General features: G+C 40.1%; 2 protein-coding genes across 6 annotated transcripts in view; one reads left to right on the top strand and one right to left on the bottom strand.

Moving 5' to 3' along the window:
• LOC132712528 (protein S100-A1-like) overlaps positions 1-17,096 on the top strand; it is a 34,587-nt gene that overhangs the window by 2,097 nt on the left and 15,394 nt on the right. For 2 of the 4 annotated variants that reach the window (XM_087880727.1, XM_087880725.1), the window contains exon 2: positions 128-215. In XM_087880727.1, the coding sequence (XP_087736853.1) occupies positions 128-215 (88 nt within the window). Of the gene's footprint in view, positions 1-127; positions 216-10,159; positions 15,402-17,096 lie in introns of those variants that run through there. The other 2 variants (XM_087880726.1, XM_060694287.2) reach the window with 2 other exon arrangements.
• Positions 819-7,256, bottom strand: LOC132708896 (protein S100-A13-like). Of its 2 annotated transcripts, none has more exons than XM_060681968.2 (2): positions 7,104-7,256; positions 819-1,138 (listed from the first exon to the last, which is right to left on the bottom strand). In XM_060681968.2, exons 1-2 carry the CDS (start codon positions 7,254-7,256, stop codon positions 1,016-1,018), a joined length of 276 nt encoding a protein of 91 aa, XP_060537951.1. In that variant the 3' UTR covers positions 819-1,015. The 2 variants fall into 2 exon arrangements, with proteins under 2 accessions (XP_060537951.1, XP_060537949.1); XM_060681966.2 differs by lacking the exon at positions 819-1,138 and adding an exon at positions 5,717-6,011.

The raw sequence follows: 17,096 nt of genomic DNA, 5'->3' as shown, positions 1-17,096 counted from the left end.
CCAGTCAGCTACTTTCTTAAAAAAAAACCAATTAGCATTAATTTTTTCCTCAGCCGCCCTGAGTCTTCAGAGAGGGGCGGCATATAAATTGAATTAATTAAATTAAATTAAATTAAATTTTTTTTAGCTGCAGGCTGAGAGTGGAAGGAGAGAAGGGAAAGAGCACCTGTGGGAACGTTCCCCCAGAAAAAGCTGCCGGCTGCTGTATATCTCAGGTTAGTGGCCGATCCGAGGAACCCCCAGTCTCAGCTACAGTCTACCTCTGAATTCGGAATCTGGAACAATGAGGCTGTTTGCCATGCAAGGGAGATTTTCTTTTCTTTTCTTTTTCTTTTTAGAGTTTCCAGATTATTGTGATGGGGGAAATAAGAATCTGGTTGGGGAAGGAAGGAAAAAAGAAAAAGATGGGAGGGAGGAAGGAAGGAATATAAATTGATGGATAAATAAAAGAAGAAAGAAGAAAGCCCTTTCGTTACATCATCACCCCGCAGGAGTCAACCAAGCCTAGGACACAGACAACCTACCAAGTTACCCCTGCATGGTCCCATGGGAGTCTGACCACCAATCAGGACATGAGCTCAAATTCAAATCCCAATAGAGGGTATAAATCTCTCTCTCTCCACTCCATGTGCCTTTTTTGACCGGGATCTCAAGCCATGTGATCCTGTCCACCATTAAACCATCTTTCCCAATTGTCTCCATATATTCCAGTGTCTTTTTCCCCACTTGTAACTGAACCCAGATCGACATTTCTTCCAACACCCCCAAGACCCCCCCGCTCTCCCTGCCCCCCCCCCGAGAGACCAGACCAGGCGCAGTGCACACTAAACAGCTTTAATCAACAGCAGGGCTGTCCCAGCAGACGATTACATGGCACCTCGGGGTGCTCCCAGTTGGGCAGAGAAGCCGCGAGAAACGGGGGAAAAGGCGTTGCGAAGGGGACAGCTGGGCTTGAAGCCCCCCCCAAAACTCCCGAGCTTTGCGTTCCCGCTAAGGGCCGCCGGCAAGCTCAGGTTTACTCCGAAAAGGAAGGGTTTCCTGTTCTAAGTATGGCGGCCACCAGCTTCACGAACTCCTGGAAACTGACTTTCCCATCGCCGTTCTTGTCCAGATCGCGCATGATTGGATATTTCTGGGTCTGGAAAAAGCAAAAATCAGACGAAGTAGCTACAAAGCCTATATTTTTAAGTATCTTTGATAAGCACTCATACCATCGCTTACCAGACATAAAGGCTCTTATTCAATAGCCAAATTTCTCCCTTTTTTGTATCTTTTCCTGGGGGTGCTTTCACATAAATTTCTTTATCTAGATCAGCGTGCAGATAGGCTGTCTGCACGTCAAATTGATATACTTCCAGATTTAAGATAGAAGCTAACACTAGTGCTGTTTTCACACTTTCTGATCTAACGGTTGGGGAGTAAGTGTCTTCATAGTCATCCGGAAATCTTTGGGCAAAGCCTTGAGCCACTAACCTGGCTTTGTATAGGAATTTACCATCCTCTAGCTCTTTGATTTTATAGATCCACCTGGTGCCAATGGGGGATTTCTCAGTGGGTAGGTCTGTTGGTGTATATACATTTAGTTCTCTCAAACTGTCCATCTCTTTTTTCATTGCTTCCTCCCACTTACTTTTTTCTTCTATGGGTAGCTTAAGTATGTCATCATATGTGTTGGGAGTCAGGTGTTTAGCTTGGATAGACAGTACGTAATCATCTAATCTTTTAGGGATTATGCCCCTATTGGATCTAATGGGCCTATTCTGGGGATGTTCATCGCTATGCATATACTTAGCTTCTTTTTCGGTTAATTGATCTACCTTCAAAGTGGGGTGTCCTTTTTTCCATTCATCATTAACTATTACTGGGCATTTGATTCTGTTTGTAGATGTGGATTTGGGGTTCGTATCTGATGTGTGATGTTTTGTGCGCGTGTGTGTAATATTTTTTGATTCTGGGTAAATTTCATTGAGATGTAATTTTGACCAGTTCATGTGTTCATGAAACACGGCAGATCTGGATACAATGAAGTGGTTATTTTTATCAATGAAGCGATATCCCTTGGTTCCTGATTCGTACCCCATAAATATCAGTCTTTTGGATACTTTCTCTCCTTTGCGCCTTAATTGTGAGGGCACATATACATCAGCAGATACACCAAATACGTGCAAATGCCCAATTTTTGGTTTCCTTCCATACATGAGTTCGTATGGGGTCTTGTTGATAGTGCTGGACCATAAGCGATTTATAGTGTAATTGGAATAAGTAAGGGCTTCAGCCCAGAATGATTGGTTTAAGCCAGCATCATCTAACACACATTTAACCATGGTTTGTAGCAAACCATTTTTCCTTTCAGAAACTCCATTTAGGAATGGGGAAAATGGACAAGATTTAAAGTGCAGTATTCCTTGTGATTTTAGCCAAGTTGAAAATTCGTTGGATAGGAATTCCGACCCCCTGTCAGTCATTATTTGTTTAATTTTGGTATTGTGTTGTGTTTCTACCATTTTAAAGAACTCCTTAAATTTTTTGAAAACCTCACTTTTGTGATTAAGGGTGTATACAAAACTGAATCTACTGTAGTCATCGACTATGGTCAGAAAGTATCTTTTTTTATATTTAATTGAAGGTTTTAATGGGCCTACTACATCCATATGAATTAGTTGAAAGGTTGATTGTGTGGTGCGAGTGGCTTTTTTGGGTTTTGGTTTGTTTTTAATTTTGGATGAATTGCACACAGAGCATTCTAAGTAATTTTTACAGTTCTTTATTTTTAAATCTTCGGAACACTCTAACATTTTTCGTATGACTGGGAAGCTCGCGTGTCCTAGCTTTCTGTGGAGTAAGTGACTACAATTATCGTGAATAGGTCTTCCATTGTTTAAATTTTCAGACATATTAGTATCAGTGGTCGATGCATTCTTATTATTACTTTCATCATGGCTATCTGAATTTGGCTTTTCGTTTCTTAATTGATAGTTTGCATAGACTAGTTCGTTATCTTGTGGCAGTAGGTATGTTAGTCCATCATTTGTAAATAGTTTACCTATGTTTCTGTTGTTCTTAGTCATAAATACCTTTCCACCTCTGAAAGTGGTTTCTATCTCATTCTCTATGCTTAATTTTAGGGTTGCCAATATGTTATTTGGAATTTCGGGCACAAATAGTACCCCCTCTATTTTTCCTATACCCTTTATATGCGTGTCTCCCATTCCTCTCACTAGGACTTTATTTTGGTTTGCTACTTTAATGTAATATTTCTTTTCAGTGAAGTTGCTTAATATTTCTCTATTATGAGTTGTATGGCATGTGGCTCCTGAATCTATGAGCCAGGTGTTGAGTGAATCAGACATCAAAGTGTTATTGTTTCTTATTCCATATAGTAATCCTTTCTTATTTTCTTTAGGGTTATTTCTGTACGTTTGTCTTTCTCTAGAGTGTGGTGATTCTCTTCTCCTATACCTGTAATCTGGGGAAGTTCTGTCTAAAAAGTGTATTCTCCTATCCTTGTGTTTATATGAGTCACTGTATCCTATATTCTTGGGGCAGTCTCTACTCTGATGTCTTTCAGATCCACATGTGAGACATTCATGTGGGTATCTGTCTCTGGCCCTGAAATCAGTCCTCCTTTGATTTCTACCTTCTCTTTGTTGTGTATATCGCTCTCTTCTAAGTCTATCTTCAGTAATAAGCTTATTGGTAAGGTTTTCTAAATTAATTTGCTCTATACTTAGGTTATCTATTAAGGTAATGTAGTTATCCCAGCTGTGATCTAATGAGTTAATTATAATGCTTTTCATGGTGTTGTCAGAAATGGTTTCTCCCCTTTGAATAAGGTCTGCTCTTACAGCGTTTAGATTCAAGATATGTTCACTCATGGAGGTATCATGTTTTAGTTTGGCAGAATAGAATTCCCTAGAGATTTTTGTGGTGGTGGCTACATTTTTGCTATAGAACAGTCTGAATAATTTTTGATATACTTCAAATACAGTTAAATTATGCTCTATACTGGGAAGTATACTTGGGGAAATAGAGACAATTAATATATAATATGCTTTGTGATGGAGGCAGTCTATTTCATAGGTCCAAGGCTTATTTGGTGGGTTATCAATAAAAAATAAAACATTTTCTTTCAAATATACAATCTGTAAACACTGGTCCCATTCCATTAAGTTGCTTCCATCTAATTTCAATTTTATAAAGTCTGGAGGTATTGTCCCTGAGTGTAGTGAAGTGTTATTCATGTTTAGTAGCTGTCCATGATTTAAGACCTTAGCATACTCACAATAAGGCCTGGGTATGGTAGATGTATGTCTGTATTTACTTAACTCTATGTTGCGCTGACTTGTATTTAGGTTTCCTTCTTCTTTCTTCGCAGGCTCGTTCTGGGCATGCTCAGTCCTCATTTTTCTCCAGCAGTCGGCGAGGGAGGTTCCTGTGTCTGCAGCTCCTGGGGTGAAGTCCCAGACGGCCTTCTGTTGCTCTGCTTTGTTTCCGGAGGGCCTCTGGTGACTGAAGAATGCCTGGGGTGCTGCTCTGCTCGTCGGGGAGTCTTCTCTGAGGTCGTCATTAAGTGGAGCTTGAGGCGGGCCGCCATTGCCAATGGAGCCGGGTTGTTCAGGGAGCTGCTCTTCGGTGGGTAAGTATGATTGCCAGCTTGTCTTTCTTCGGGTGGCTAGGCCTTTCTTTAGACAGTCTATTTCTTTTTGGCCTTTGGTAGATGGTAGTTTAGAATTTTCTATTTCATTTTCTGGTTGTTTGTTTGGTATTGTTCGTTTAGTCCCGAGTGCTGCAGTTAGCACCTGTATAGCATTGTCTATTTCTACTTCAGTAGGTTGAGCTTTGTTTTGTTTAAATAATTGTTTTTTATTTGTTTTTGGACTCGGGTAGTCATCTTCTTGGTAGGTTTTGTTTTTTATTTCGTAGTTTGAGGTTTGGGATTCTTTTAGTAATTGGTCGGCCATTTTGGGAGTATTAGGTGGGTAAGATGGCTGCCATGAAAAAGGCGGGAAGCTGTCGCCATCTTTGGTGTCGTTTTTGAAGTCAGGGGTTGAGTTTCTTACCTCGCAGTTTTCTTGTTTGTTATTTTCGTTATCTGCTGCTGTTCCGTGGTCATTTATCATGCTGCGGATTTTCACAAGCAGATTTGATTCAGCTGTAGTTGTTTCTATTAATTCTAGTATTTTTCTTTTTACCTCATCTTCTTTGTTTGGTGTTGAGAACGTTTGTTCTGCTCCAGCTAGTGGTTGTTCGTTTTGTGTTAGCAGTTCATTTTCTTGTAATTGCGTTTGTTTTCTTAATATTTTCAAGTGGTGTATATTTGTCAGGAGTTAGTTGAGCTGCCATTCTTTTCGTTATGTATCTGGTGGCAGGTCTTCTTTTGTCGTTATGTGAGTCTTGCATCTTTATGTTCGGTTGGGCCTACCAAACCATCCTCTTGCTACCAATTTGTTACTAGTTTGGTTATCCTGGTTAGGCCCAATATAAGAGACTGTAGACTTTCTTGTAATAATAATATTTATTTTCTTCCTCAGGAACACATTTAGACAGCCATCAATCTGGGAGGAGTGAGAACTTATATACAGAGGACGCGGGGCTAATGGTAAGTAGTAACCAATGGTAAGTGACACAGTGACATCACGCAATGACATGTACACAAGCATACATATTTACAGATATCAGGTTAGGTATTTTCATCTGTAACATGGAAAAGCACCGGTTTGGTATTTATTTGATTTATTTGAATTTTAAAAAGCTGCGAGAGAGGCTTGGTGACTCTTGACGTCTTGTTGTCCTCCCGCCGATACGCAACTCTTGTGGTGTCCTGGTCCCGGGTCGTTTCTTCTCGACGCCCAAATCCTCATTCCACAACTCCATCACTTCTCCTTCCCCAATTTCTCTTTCTTTATCTCTTTGGCCAGTTCGCCAATCAACCGCAAGTATTCTCCAAATTTCAGCTCCTGGTCATGGTTGACGTCCAAGCTTTTCATCTTCTTATCCAGGTCCCCAACATTCTTCAAAAGAAGAGAAATTCATTCAAATATATTCCTGACTCTAGGGGGCGGTGCTCATCTCCATTTCAAAGCCGAAGAGCCAGCGCTGTCCGAAGACGTCTCCGCGGTCATGTGGCCGGCATGACTCAATGCCAAAGGCGCACGGAACGCTGTTCCCTTCCCACCAAAGGTGGTCCCTATTTTTCTACTTGCATTTTTTACGTGCTTTCAGACTGCTAGGTTGGCAGAAGCTGGGACAAGTAATGGGAGCTTATCCCGTGACGCGGCACGACGGATTCGAACTGCTGAACTGCCGAACTTTCGATCAACAAGCTCAGCATCTTAACCACTGAGCCACCGTGTCCCTTTGTGTTCATATATATATATATACATACATACGTACGTACGTACATATGTACATGATGTATACGATAAGATTCCATCAGAGAGGAATGTAATGAAGAAAATATTAGAATGTGCAGAAATGGATAGACTAATGCTCGCTATTAAGGATAAAGTAGAAACTGAATATTTTTTGATACGGGATGTATTCTATCAATGGCTAGACAATAGAAACAGAAGTTAGAAAGGAGATAATAAAAAGAAAAAATGTTCATGTGGAGAGTTGCTAAAGAAGATGATGTTAAGTATGTTATTATATTATTATATTATTAATACTATGGTGATGAATATTAGAATAAATATGTGGATTATGATGGTCTAAAAATAACTGTACCCAGATCACCCGCTGTTTGATGGAAATTGAATGTTATCCTGTTTCCCCAAAAATAGGACCTCCCCGAAAATATTTAAACGCAGAGCTAGAAATCAGCTAAGACGGCAAGAGAAGCCCCAAAATAATAAGACCTCCCCGAAAATAAGGCCAAGCGCTTATTTCGGGATCCAAAAAAAAATATAAGACAGAGTCTTATTTTCGGGGGAACACGGGTATCCGAATAAAAACATGAAGGGAAAAAAAAGAAGAGGAAAAAAAAGGCACGAAGGGGAGAAAAAGTATTTTAAAAAGGGGGAAACGCGCTCCCCTCCGGTTCTCCTAAACCGGGTGGGGCCCCCTCTCCCCATTTCCCTCCCCCTTCCCCTGGACGTGCTCACCTTCATAAGGTTGGGCAGCTGGGCGGTGGCCAACTCTTTAAACTCGCCAGTGGTGAGTGTGGCTTGGTCGCCTTCACGGGTGGAGTACTTGAAAAAGACGTCGACGATTGTTTCGATGGCCTTCTCCAGCTCGGTCATTGCGCTGCTGGTCATGGCGAGCGAGGGGTGTCCGTCTTCGGTCAGATGGGGTGGGTGAAGCAGGCTGGCCAGGGAAGAGGGAGAGGAAGGTGGGGGGGGTGATGAAGAAGAAAGCTATGGGGATGCGTTTCGTGGAGACGGCGTTGAAAAGGGAGCGGTCCCAGGAGGTGCAGGCATTCCTCGGTTTACGACCGCGGTTAGAACCGGCCCCTTTGGTCGCTAAACCAGGGAGTTGTTAAGAGATCCTAAATATATTTAATCTGAAATTCATCTTAAATTTATTTTGTAGTTTCCTTCCTCCCTCTGTTTGTTTCTTTTTCTTTCTTCTCTCTCTTCTTTTTCTTTCATCTTTAATCTATCTACTAATCCATCCATCCATCTGTTTAATTGTTTTAACTATTTTATCTATTTACTAATCTTTTTTAACTGTTCCTGCCTTCCTTCCTCTCTCCTCTCTCCTTTCTTTCTTTTTCTTTTTCTTTCTCTTCTCTTTTTTCTTTCATCTTTAATCTAATCTACTAATCCATCCATCCATCTGTTTAATTGTTTTAACTATTTTATCTATTTACTAATCTTTTTTAACTATTCCTTCCTTCCTTCCTCTCTCCTCTTTCTTTTTCTTTCTCTTCTCTCTTTTTCTTTCATCTTTCATCTAATCTACTAATCCATCCATCCATTTATTTTCTTCCTTCCTTCTCTTTCTTTCTCTCTTTCTTTCTCTTTTTCTCTCTCTTCTCTTTCTCTTTCTTTCATCTTTAATCTAATCTACTAATCCATCCATCCATCCATTTACGAATCTTTTCTAACTGTTCCTTCCTTCCTTCTCTTTCTTTCTTTTTCTTTCTCGTTTTTCTCTCTCTTCTCTTTCTTTTTCTTTCATCTTTACTCTAATCTACTAATCCATCCATCCATTTACAAATCTTTTCTAACTGTTCCTTCCTTCCTTCTCTTTCTTTCTTTTTCTTTCTCGTTTTTCTCTCTTCTCTTTCTTTCTTTCATCTTTATTCTAATCTACTAATCCATCCATCCATTTACAAATCTTTTCTTCCTTCTTTCCTTCCTTCCTTCTCTTCCTTTCTTTCTTTCTCTTTCTTTCTTCTTTCTTTCTTCTCTCTTTTCTCTTTCTTTTTCTTTCATCTTTAATCTAATCTACTAATCCATCCATTCATTTATGAATCTTTTCTAACCCTTCTTTCTTTCTTTCTTTCTTTCTTTCTTTCTTTCTTTCTTTCTTTCTTTCTTTCTTTCTTTCTTTCTTTCTTTCTTTCTTTCTTCCCCTGTCTGCCTATCACACCTACCTACTAGCTCTGTCTGTCTGTCAGTCTTGGCTTTCCAACGATTAACTGATCCCCAAACGTTCATTCACAGATTGGAGTAAGCCAAACCCACCTCCTCCAAGCCCCAGCTGCCCTCCAAGCGAAGGAAAATCCCAGGCCCCCCCTTCCCTCTCCATCCCTTGTGTCCCATCCCGTCCCCCACGGCCGCTTCCTGCAGCCACCTGACCACTTACCTCAACCTTGGTCTCCCTTGCAAGGAAAACCTTCAGGTGGGGAGGTTTTATAGGGCCGTCACTGGGAGGTGGGGAAGGGAAGTTTACTCTGGAGTATTTGACCCAGCCTGCTCTCCTCCCCTCTTGGCAAACCTCCTCCAAAGCTTTTTCACCCATAAGCAAGAGTTTTCTTTGGAAACTCTGATTCTAAACCCTAGTGGCCAGGATTTAAACAGATCGGAATTCTCTCTTGGCTTGGCCCAGGGACCAGGAAGGGGCGAGATGATTCTTGTTTAGCCTGATGGAGGGACAGGATGTGTCCCTGGCTGGTTGGGTTGGGCCGGGAAGGCTCTGTCCCCAAATTATTTTTGTTCCCTGGGTCGAAAGTTTCCCCACTTTTGCCTGGAGCAAAATCAAGGAAGCTTCTATCCAGGGTTAAATGATGCTTGAGAAGGGAAGGGAAGGAGAAAGGAGGAAGAAGGAGAAAGGGAAGGAGAAAGGAGGAAGGGAAAGGAAGGAGAAAGGGCAGGAAAAAGGAGGAGAAAGGGAAGGAAAAAGGAGGAAGGGAAGGAGAAAGGAGGAAGAAGGAAAGGGAAGGAAAAAGAAGGGAAGGGAAGGAAAAAGGAGAAAGGGAAGGAGAAAGGAGGAAGGGAAAGGAAGGAGAAAGGGCAGGAAAAAGGAGGAGAAAGGGAAGGAAAAAGGAGGAAGGGAAGGAAGAAGGAGGAAGAAGGGAAGGGAAGGAAAAAGGAGAAAGGGAAGGAGAAAGAAGGAAGACGGGAAGGGAAGGGGAAAGAAGGAGGAAGGGAAGGAACAGAAAGGAAAGGAAAGGAAAAAAGAGGAAAGAAGGAGAGGAGGAAGGAAAGGCAAAAAGGGAGAGGGAAGGGAAAGGAGTGGAGGTGAAAAGAGAAGAAAGGAAAGGAAAGGTGAAAAAAGAGGAAAGGAAAGGAGAAAAGAGAAAAAAGAAAAGAAAAGAAATGAAAGGGGAGTTCTGTTGCACGGGGCAACTCCAAATACGATACAAAAACGCAGCCCATTTTTAATATAAAACTCTTCAGATTTGAACCTTTTCTGATATAAAACCTGGCTCTGGAGAGTTCCTGGGGAGCAGATCTGACTTACGTTTGCCCTCTGCAGAGACTCAACTGAATGTAAACTTTTTCTGTTGCTCTCCAGCCGATTTGGGAAATCAGAAGAGAGGGGTGGAAAAAAACCACAAACCCATATCTTCTCAGATATAATGGAGAAGGAAGGAAGGAAGGAAGGAGTAGAAAGAAAGAAAAAGATAAGGGAGAGAGAAAAAAGGGAGAGGAACAGAAAAAGTAGAAAGAAAGAAGAAAGAAAGAAGAGTAGAAAGAGTAGAAAGAAAGAAAAAGATAAGGAAGGGGGAGAGAGAAAAAGGGAGAGAAAGAAAGAAAAAGTATAAAGAACGAAGCTGGCTTAAAAATTAATAAAGATAAGACCAAAATGTTAACGAAAAATGTAACAGGAAAGCAAACAGAGGAATTAATTAAAGAATTAGGATTACAAGGAGTAAAAAAGGTTAAGTATTTAGGCATATATTTGACAGCTAGATGCTCAACTATAAAGGAGAATAATTATGTAACTTTAGTTCAACAAATAAAAGAAGATTTAGAAAAATGGGGGAAACTGAAATTATCATTATTAGGAAGGATAGCAGCTATAAAGGTGAATGTTCTGCCGATGCTGCTTTATTTTATTTCAGATGATTCCAGTAAAATTGGACAATTTTTTTCCCGTAAATTTGAACAAGATAACTACAAAATTTGTGTGGGAAGGAAAAAAGCCAAGAATTAAATTAAGTACTTTGCAGGACGATAGAGGCAGAGGTGTATTTGGACTCCCAGCATGGGAAACATATTACAGAGCAACAAGTTTGACATGGATCAGGAAATGGGTGAATCTGAAAAAAGACTATTGACCTTGGAGGGACATAATTTGTTGATGGGGTGACACGCCTTCTTGTGGAACCTCAGGAACAAAAAACATAGGTATTTTTGCAATCATATATTAAGAGATTAATTAATTTATACATGGCAGGAAATTAAAAGTAAATACTATATGAAAGTTCCTGGATAGTTATTCACAATGGAGGCGATGATACACCCCAATATCTTGGCAATTCAAAAAATGGTAAGATATAATGAAATATTAGATCCCCAGGAAATATTAAAAACACAAGAAGAACTCGGAGAGCAAGGAAATTCGAAAAATGGTAAGATACTATGAAATTTTGGATTCTCAAGGAACATTTAAAACACGAGAGGAACTCAGAGATCAAGGGATACAGATAGACTGGTGGCCCCTATCTTCAGATAAAAACAAGATATAAAAAAAATCAAGAGGAAGGAGTAATTGAATTAAAACCGAATCAGTTGGAGAAGCCACGGAGGAAAAAATGATTTCAAAAATTTACAAATATCTATTGGAATTTGATCTGGCAGAGGAATTAGTAAAGGGACAAATGATAGCATGGGCAAGAAATATTGGGCATAACATAGAACTGGAGGACTGGGAAAAAGTATGGGAAAATAACTATATTATAATAAAGTCAGTGGTTTATAAAGAGAATCAATACAAAATGTGGTATAGATGGTATCTGGCCCCTTCGAGATTAGCAAAAATGTATTCAAATTTAACTTCAACCTGTTGGAAGTACAAACAGGCACAGGGTACTTTCTTCCACATCTGGTGGCTTTGCCCAAAAATTAGTAAGTATTGGGAAAAAGTAAGAATTTGGCTAATAGAAATAACATCGGAAAAAATAGAACTCAAACCAGAGATTTTTCTACTAGGGATGATTAAAGAAAACTATAGGAAATAAATAAAGTACTTAATATTACACATAATCACTGCAGGCAGATTAGCGCTTGCCCAATATTGGAAAACTGATCAACTGCCAACAGACCAATTGATAATCCAAAAAATCTAATTGCGTGGAAATGGACAAACTAACTTTTAAAATGAAGGACATGGTAGACCCAAAATGTTATATAGCGTGGAATAGGTGGTATGATTGTATAACTTGTAGAAATGAGAGTAAATGTAAAATTTTGCACGATAATAATAATTAATAAATATGCACCGTTAATAAGATAATGGACGTGTGGCCAAAGTCACTTTTTCTTTTTAAGTATTGTCGTTCATATTAATATATATGCCTCTTGTATATACATAGTATAGTATTTTACTTTTATATGTTTAATAAAGTTTTGTTTTTTTAAAAAAAAAAAAGGAAGGGAGAGAGAAAAAAGAAAGAGAGAGAAAGAAAGAAAAGAGTAGAAAGAAAAAAGATAAGGGAGAGAGAAAAAAGGGAGAGAAAGAAAGAAAGAAAAAGTAGAAAGAAGAGTAGAAGGAGTAGAAAGAAAGAAAAAGATAAGGAAGGGAGAGAGAGAAAAAGGGAGAGAAAGAAAGAAAAAGTAGAAAGGACAAAGATCGAAAGAAAGAGAAAGAAAGCAAAAGAAAAAGAAAAGGAAGGGAGAGAGAGAAAAAAGAAAGAGAAAGAAAAGAAAGAGTAGAAAGAAAGAAAAACAAAAAGAAAGGGAGAGAGAAAAAAAGAAAAAAGGAAGAAGGGAGGCAGGGAGGAGAAAGAAGGTAGATAGATATAGAGATACATAGAGATAGATAGATAGATAGATAGATAGATAGATAGATAGATAGATAGATAGATAGATAGATCGATCGATCCTGGGTGAGTTATTCTCACCCAGGATAGGGAGGGCTCCTCCTGCCCACCATCAGGTTAAAAAAAACAATTGTGCAGTTTCCCTTTTAAGACTTGCGGTGTGAAGCTGCGACTCAGCTACTTTCTAAAACAAAACAAAACAAAAAAAAAACAATTAGCATAAATTTCTTCCTCAGCCGCCCTGAGTCTTCAGAGAGGGGCGGCATATAAATTGAATTAATTAAATTAAATTAAATTAAATTAAATCAGTCACAAACAGAGCAGGGAGGGACCCTGGAGGTCTTCTAGTCTAGTCTAGAGGGGAGAAGGACCAGGGGGTGACAAGATGGCAGGAGTCTCGTATTTGAGGGGCCGCCCCAAAGAAGAGGGTGGGGGGGGGGTTCCCTATTCTCCGAAGCACCAGAAGGCAACGGATGGAAGCTAACCAAGGAGAGAAGCAACCTAGAACTAAGGAGGAATTTCCTAAGAATTCATCAGTGGAACCGCTTGCCACCAGAAGTAGTGGGTACTCTCAACCCTGGAGGTTTTTAAGAAGGGACTAAGGCAGCCATGTGTCTGGAATGGTCTAGGCTAGGGTGTTCTGCTTGAGCAGAGGGCTGGACTAGAAGACCTCCCAGGTCCCTTCCACCTCTATTCCGACAAGTCCAACCTCTGCTAAGGTGGGACTAGAACTCCCAGTCTCCTAGTGATTGGCCCAAAGTCACCCAACTGCCATTCATGCCAAAGTGGGACTAGAACTCACCCTCTCCTGATAATTGGGCCAGTCAACCAATCGACTTTCATGCCTAAGGTGGAAACTAGAACTCCCAGTCTCCTAGTGATGGGCCTACAGTCACCCAGTCAGCCAGAACTCCCAGTCTCCTGGAGATTGGCCCAAAGTCACCCAGCCGGCTTTCATGCCAAAGTGGGACTAGAATTTTTACATGTCGGAATCTGGGAAAACAGGTCAGGGAGACGGACGAGCGCCGGGGGGGGGCTGAGATACCGCCGCCCGGTATCCTTTGACTCGGGGGAATCGAACGGCACTCCAAATCCTTGTCCGGTTTCTGTTTTTTCCAGACCCAGAGAGATCCGGAGGGGGTGGACAAGATCATGCACGATCTGGACGAGAACGGCGACGGGGAAGTCGATTTCCAGGAGTTTGTGAAGCTGTTGGTCAACCTAATTATAGAAAGAAACTCTTCCTTTTCGGAGGAAACCTGAGCTTGCCGGCGGCCCTTAGCGGGAATGCAAAGCCCGGGGGTTTTGGGGGGGGCCTCAAGCCCAGCTGTTCCCTTTTCAATTTTAAAAACAAACTTTATTAAACATATAAAAGCAAAATAATACACCATGTGTATACAAAACACATATATATCCATATAAACAACACTACATAAAAAGAAAGTGATTTTGGTCACATATCTGTTATCTTATTGATGGTGCATTTTTTTTAAAAAAAATTGTTATTCAGAATTTTGCATTTGCCCTCATTTCTCCGCGTTATCCAATCGTACCATCTATTCCATACTATACAATATTTTGAGCCTGCCTTATCTTTCAATTTGAAGGTTAATTTATCCATTTCCACACAATTATAGATTTTTTTTGAATTATCAGTTGGTCTGCTGGCAGTTGATCAGTTTTCCAAAATTGAGCTAGCGCCAATCTGGCTGCAGTGACTATATGTAGTACTAAATACTTTATTTCTTTCTTATAATTTTCTTTAATCATCCCTAGTAAAAATATTCCTGGTTTAAGTTCTATTTTTTCCGATGTTATTTCTATTAGCCAAATCCTTATTTTTCCCCAATACTTCCAATTTTTTGGGCAAAGCCACCAAACATGGAGAAAAGTGCCTTGTGCCTGCTTGCATTTCCAGCAAGTTCGAATACATTTTCGCTAACCTCGAAGGGGCCAGATACCATCTATACCACATTTTATACTGGTTCTCTTTATAAACCCTGATTTTGTCATAATATAATTATTTTCCCACACTCTTTCCCTGTCCCCCAGTTCTATGTTATGTCCGATGTTTCTTGGCCATGCTATCATTTGTCTCTTTACTAATTCTGCCAAATCAAATTCCAATAAATATTTATAAATGTTTGAAATCAATTTTTCCTCCATGGCTTCTAAAAGTTTATCCACCGATTTGGTTTTAATTCCATTCCTCCTTCCTCTTGGTCTTTTTTCTATCTTGTTTTTATCTGTAAATAGGGCCACCGGTCAACCTGAATTCCTTGCTCTCCGAGTTCTTCTTGTGTTTTTAATATTCCCTGGGGATCTAATATTTCATTATATCTTACCATTCTTTGAATCGCCAAGGTATTGGGGTGTGTCATCGCCTCCATTGTGGATAGCCATCCAGGAACTTTCATATAGTGTTTACTTTTAATTTCCTGCCATGTATGAATGAATGAATCTCTTAAAAGATGATTACAAAAATACTTATGTGTTTTGCTCCTGGTGTTCCAAAAGAAGGTGTGCCACCCCATCATCAAATCGTGTCCCTCCAAGGTTAGCAATCTTTGATTTTTCAAATTCACCCATTCCATAATCCATGTCAAACCCGTTGCTTTATAATATGTTTCCCATGCCTGTAATCCAAATCCACCTCTGGCTCTGTCATCCTGCAGTATACTTAATTTAATTCTTGCCTTTTTTTGAGCCGAATTTATTTAATAATTTTAAATTTTTAATTGATGTTTGTCTTGTGTTTTTAAATAGGCTGTACACCGCCCTGAGTCCTTCGGGAGATAAAATTATACGTATACTTATACTTATACTTTCCTTCCCATACAAATTTTGTGGTTATTTTATTCAGATTTACAAAAATCCTTTTCATGCTGGTCATCCGAGCAGCCTCTGGGGACGGACCCCATTATCCACGCGGAGCTGGCCAGAGCCACTCGATCCCTCGTCTCTTGTATCGGTTACCCCTTCGATGAGAGAGGCCGCCACGGAGACCGCAGCCTCCCTGGACGGACAGGTAATCCTCGACTTACAACTAGAACGAAGTCCCGAATTTCCGCAGCTTGTGACGTTTGTGAAGTGGGTTTTGCCCTCTTTTGCGACCTTCCTTACCGGAGCTTTTAAGTGGGTCACTGCGCTTGTTAAGTCCCCGTGGACTTGGCTCATCGGAAAGTCGAAAAAGGGGATCCCAGGGTCGCTGCAACCGTCATAAATAGGAGATGATTACTAGGCGTCTGAATTTGGATCGCCGTGGGGAATGCTGCAGTGGTCCTAAGTGTGAAAAAACTGTCACAAGTCACTTTTTTTTTTTTAAATTTTTATTGAAAATTATTAAAAAATACAGAAAAAAATATAATAATATGGATAGAATTGCAGAGAGTAATATAATACATATAGAGTTTTAAAGTATCAATTTTCGCCTGGAGAAAGTACAAACTTCCATTAAGCTAACTCATCAAAAGAAAGGAAGGTTTAACCAGAAAAAAAATTCTCAATCGTCATGCAGTACTCCTGGAAGTATTTACCCACGTTCACATTAAGGTTAATATTTTCGTTCTTCTTAAGATTTCTTTTTTTGCAGCCAAGCATACCATCTGTCCCAGTTCCTATATAACCCCGATTCTTGTCTATCTCACAAAAGTCCAGTAAGCTTGTCTGCTTCTGCACAGTCCATGATCTTTGCAATTAACGTAGCCTCCGATGGGATATTTTTAGATTTCCATTCTTGCGCGAACGAGATCCTGGCTGCAATGATGATGTGGAGAGCGTGATACCAATTAGATTTGTTTAAATTCTCTGGTTTCATGCCTAGTAAAAACGTTTCCGGGTTCAAATCTATTCTACATCCTATGATTTCTAAAATCCATTTTTGAATTCTAGCCCAATATTCTTTTGCTCGGGGACAGGTCCACCAACTATGAAAGTAAGTTCCCATAGCGGCGTTGCATTTCCAGCAAACCGGAGAGGTCCCCGGGAACATCTTCGATAATCTAGCCGGGGGCAGGTGCCATCTATATAGCATTTTGTATATATTTTCCTTATAGGAAACTGACATTGTTAATTTTAAGGTTGTCCCCCAGATTTCTTCCCATTTTTCAAGTTCAATCGAGTATCCCAAATTTCTCCCCCAGGCAATCATTGAGTCTTTGATGACCTCCTCTCCAATCCAATCCATTAAGAGGAATTGATAGAGTTTGGATAATACCTTCTCATCCTTCCCCAACAAGATCTTATCAAGTTCCTGTAGAGAATTATAAATTCCTCCTTTATTTTTATCCTGAGCTGTCCTAGATTGGATCTGATTGTATGACCACCAATCTAGCTCATAGCCTAATTCCCCCAGCATATTTCGAGATTTTACTTTGCCTGAAGGATCCAACAGAGCTTGGTAGATTAGTGGTTTATTTCTGTTGTAAAGAGTCGGGTGTGTCATTGCCTCTAAAGGGGAAAGCCAAATCGGAGTCATCAGGTAAAATTTATTTCTTATTCGATCCCATATGGTCATCAAAACCTTTCGAATAAAGTGGTCCATAAAATATTTATGTTTTTTGGGCCTTTCCTGACTCAGATATTAGTGTCACCCCTGTTGCAAATTGTGACCTTCCAAGCTAAGGATTCTCCTCCTCCTCAAGGCAATCCAGTCTCTGATCCAAGTTAAGACAGCTGCCTGATGATAAAGCTCCCATTTAGGTAGGCCAAATCCTCCCCTGGA

This window comes from Pantherophis guttatus, chromosome 18, assembly GCF_059756535.1.
Source record: "Pantherophis guttatus breed Tessera chromosome 18, ASM5975653v1, whole genome shotgun sequence".
NCBI lineage: Eukaryota > Metazoa > Chordata > Lepidosauria > Squamata > Colubridae > Pantherophis > Pantherophis guttatus.
The sequence above is the reverse complement of the archived record's forward strand: the minus strand, read 5'-3'. Positions and strand labels throughout refer to the sequence as shown.

Bases quoted from the DNA above. Each gene is read 5' to 3' on its own strand.
- LOC132708896 (XM_060681966.2), bottom strand. From the start codon at position 7,256: ATGACCAGCAGCGCAATGACCGAGCTGGAGAAGGCCATCGAAACAATC. The intron at 6,012-7,103 runs GTGAGCACGTCC...CTTCTTTTGAAG, and splicing joins AGCTGCCCAACCTTATGAAG to AATGTTGGGGACCTGGATAA.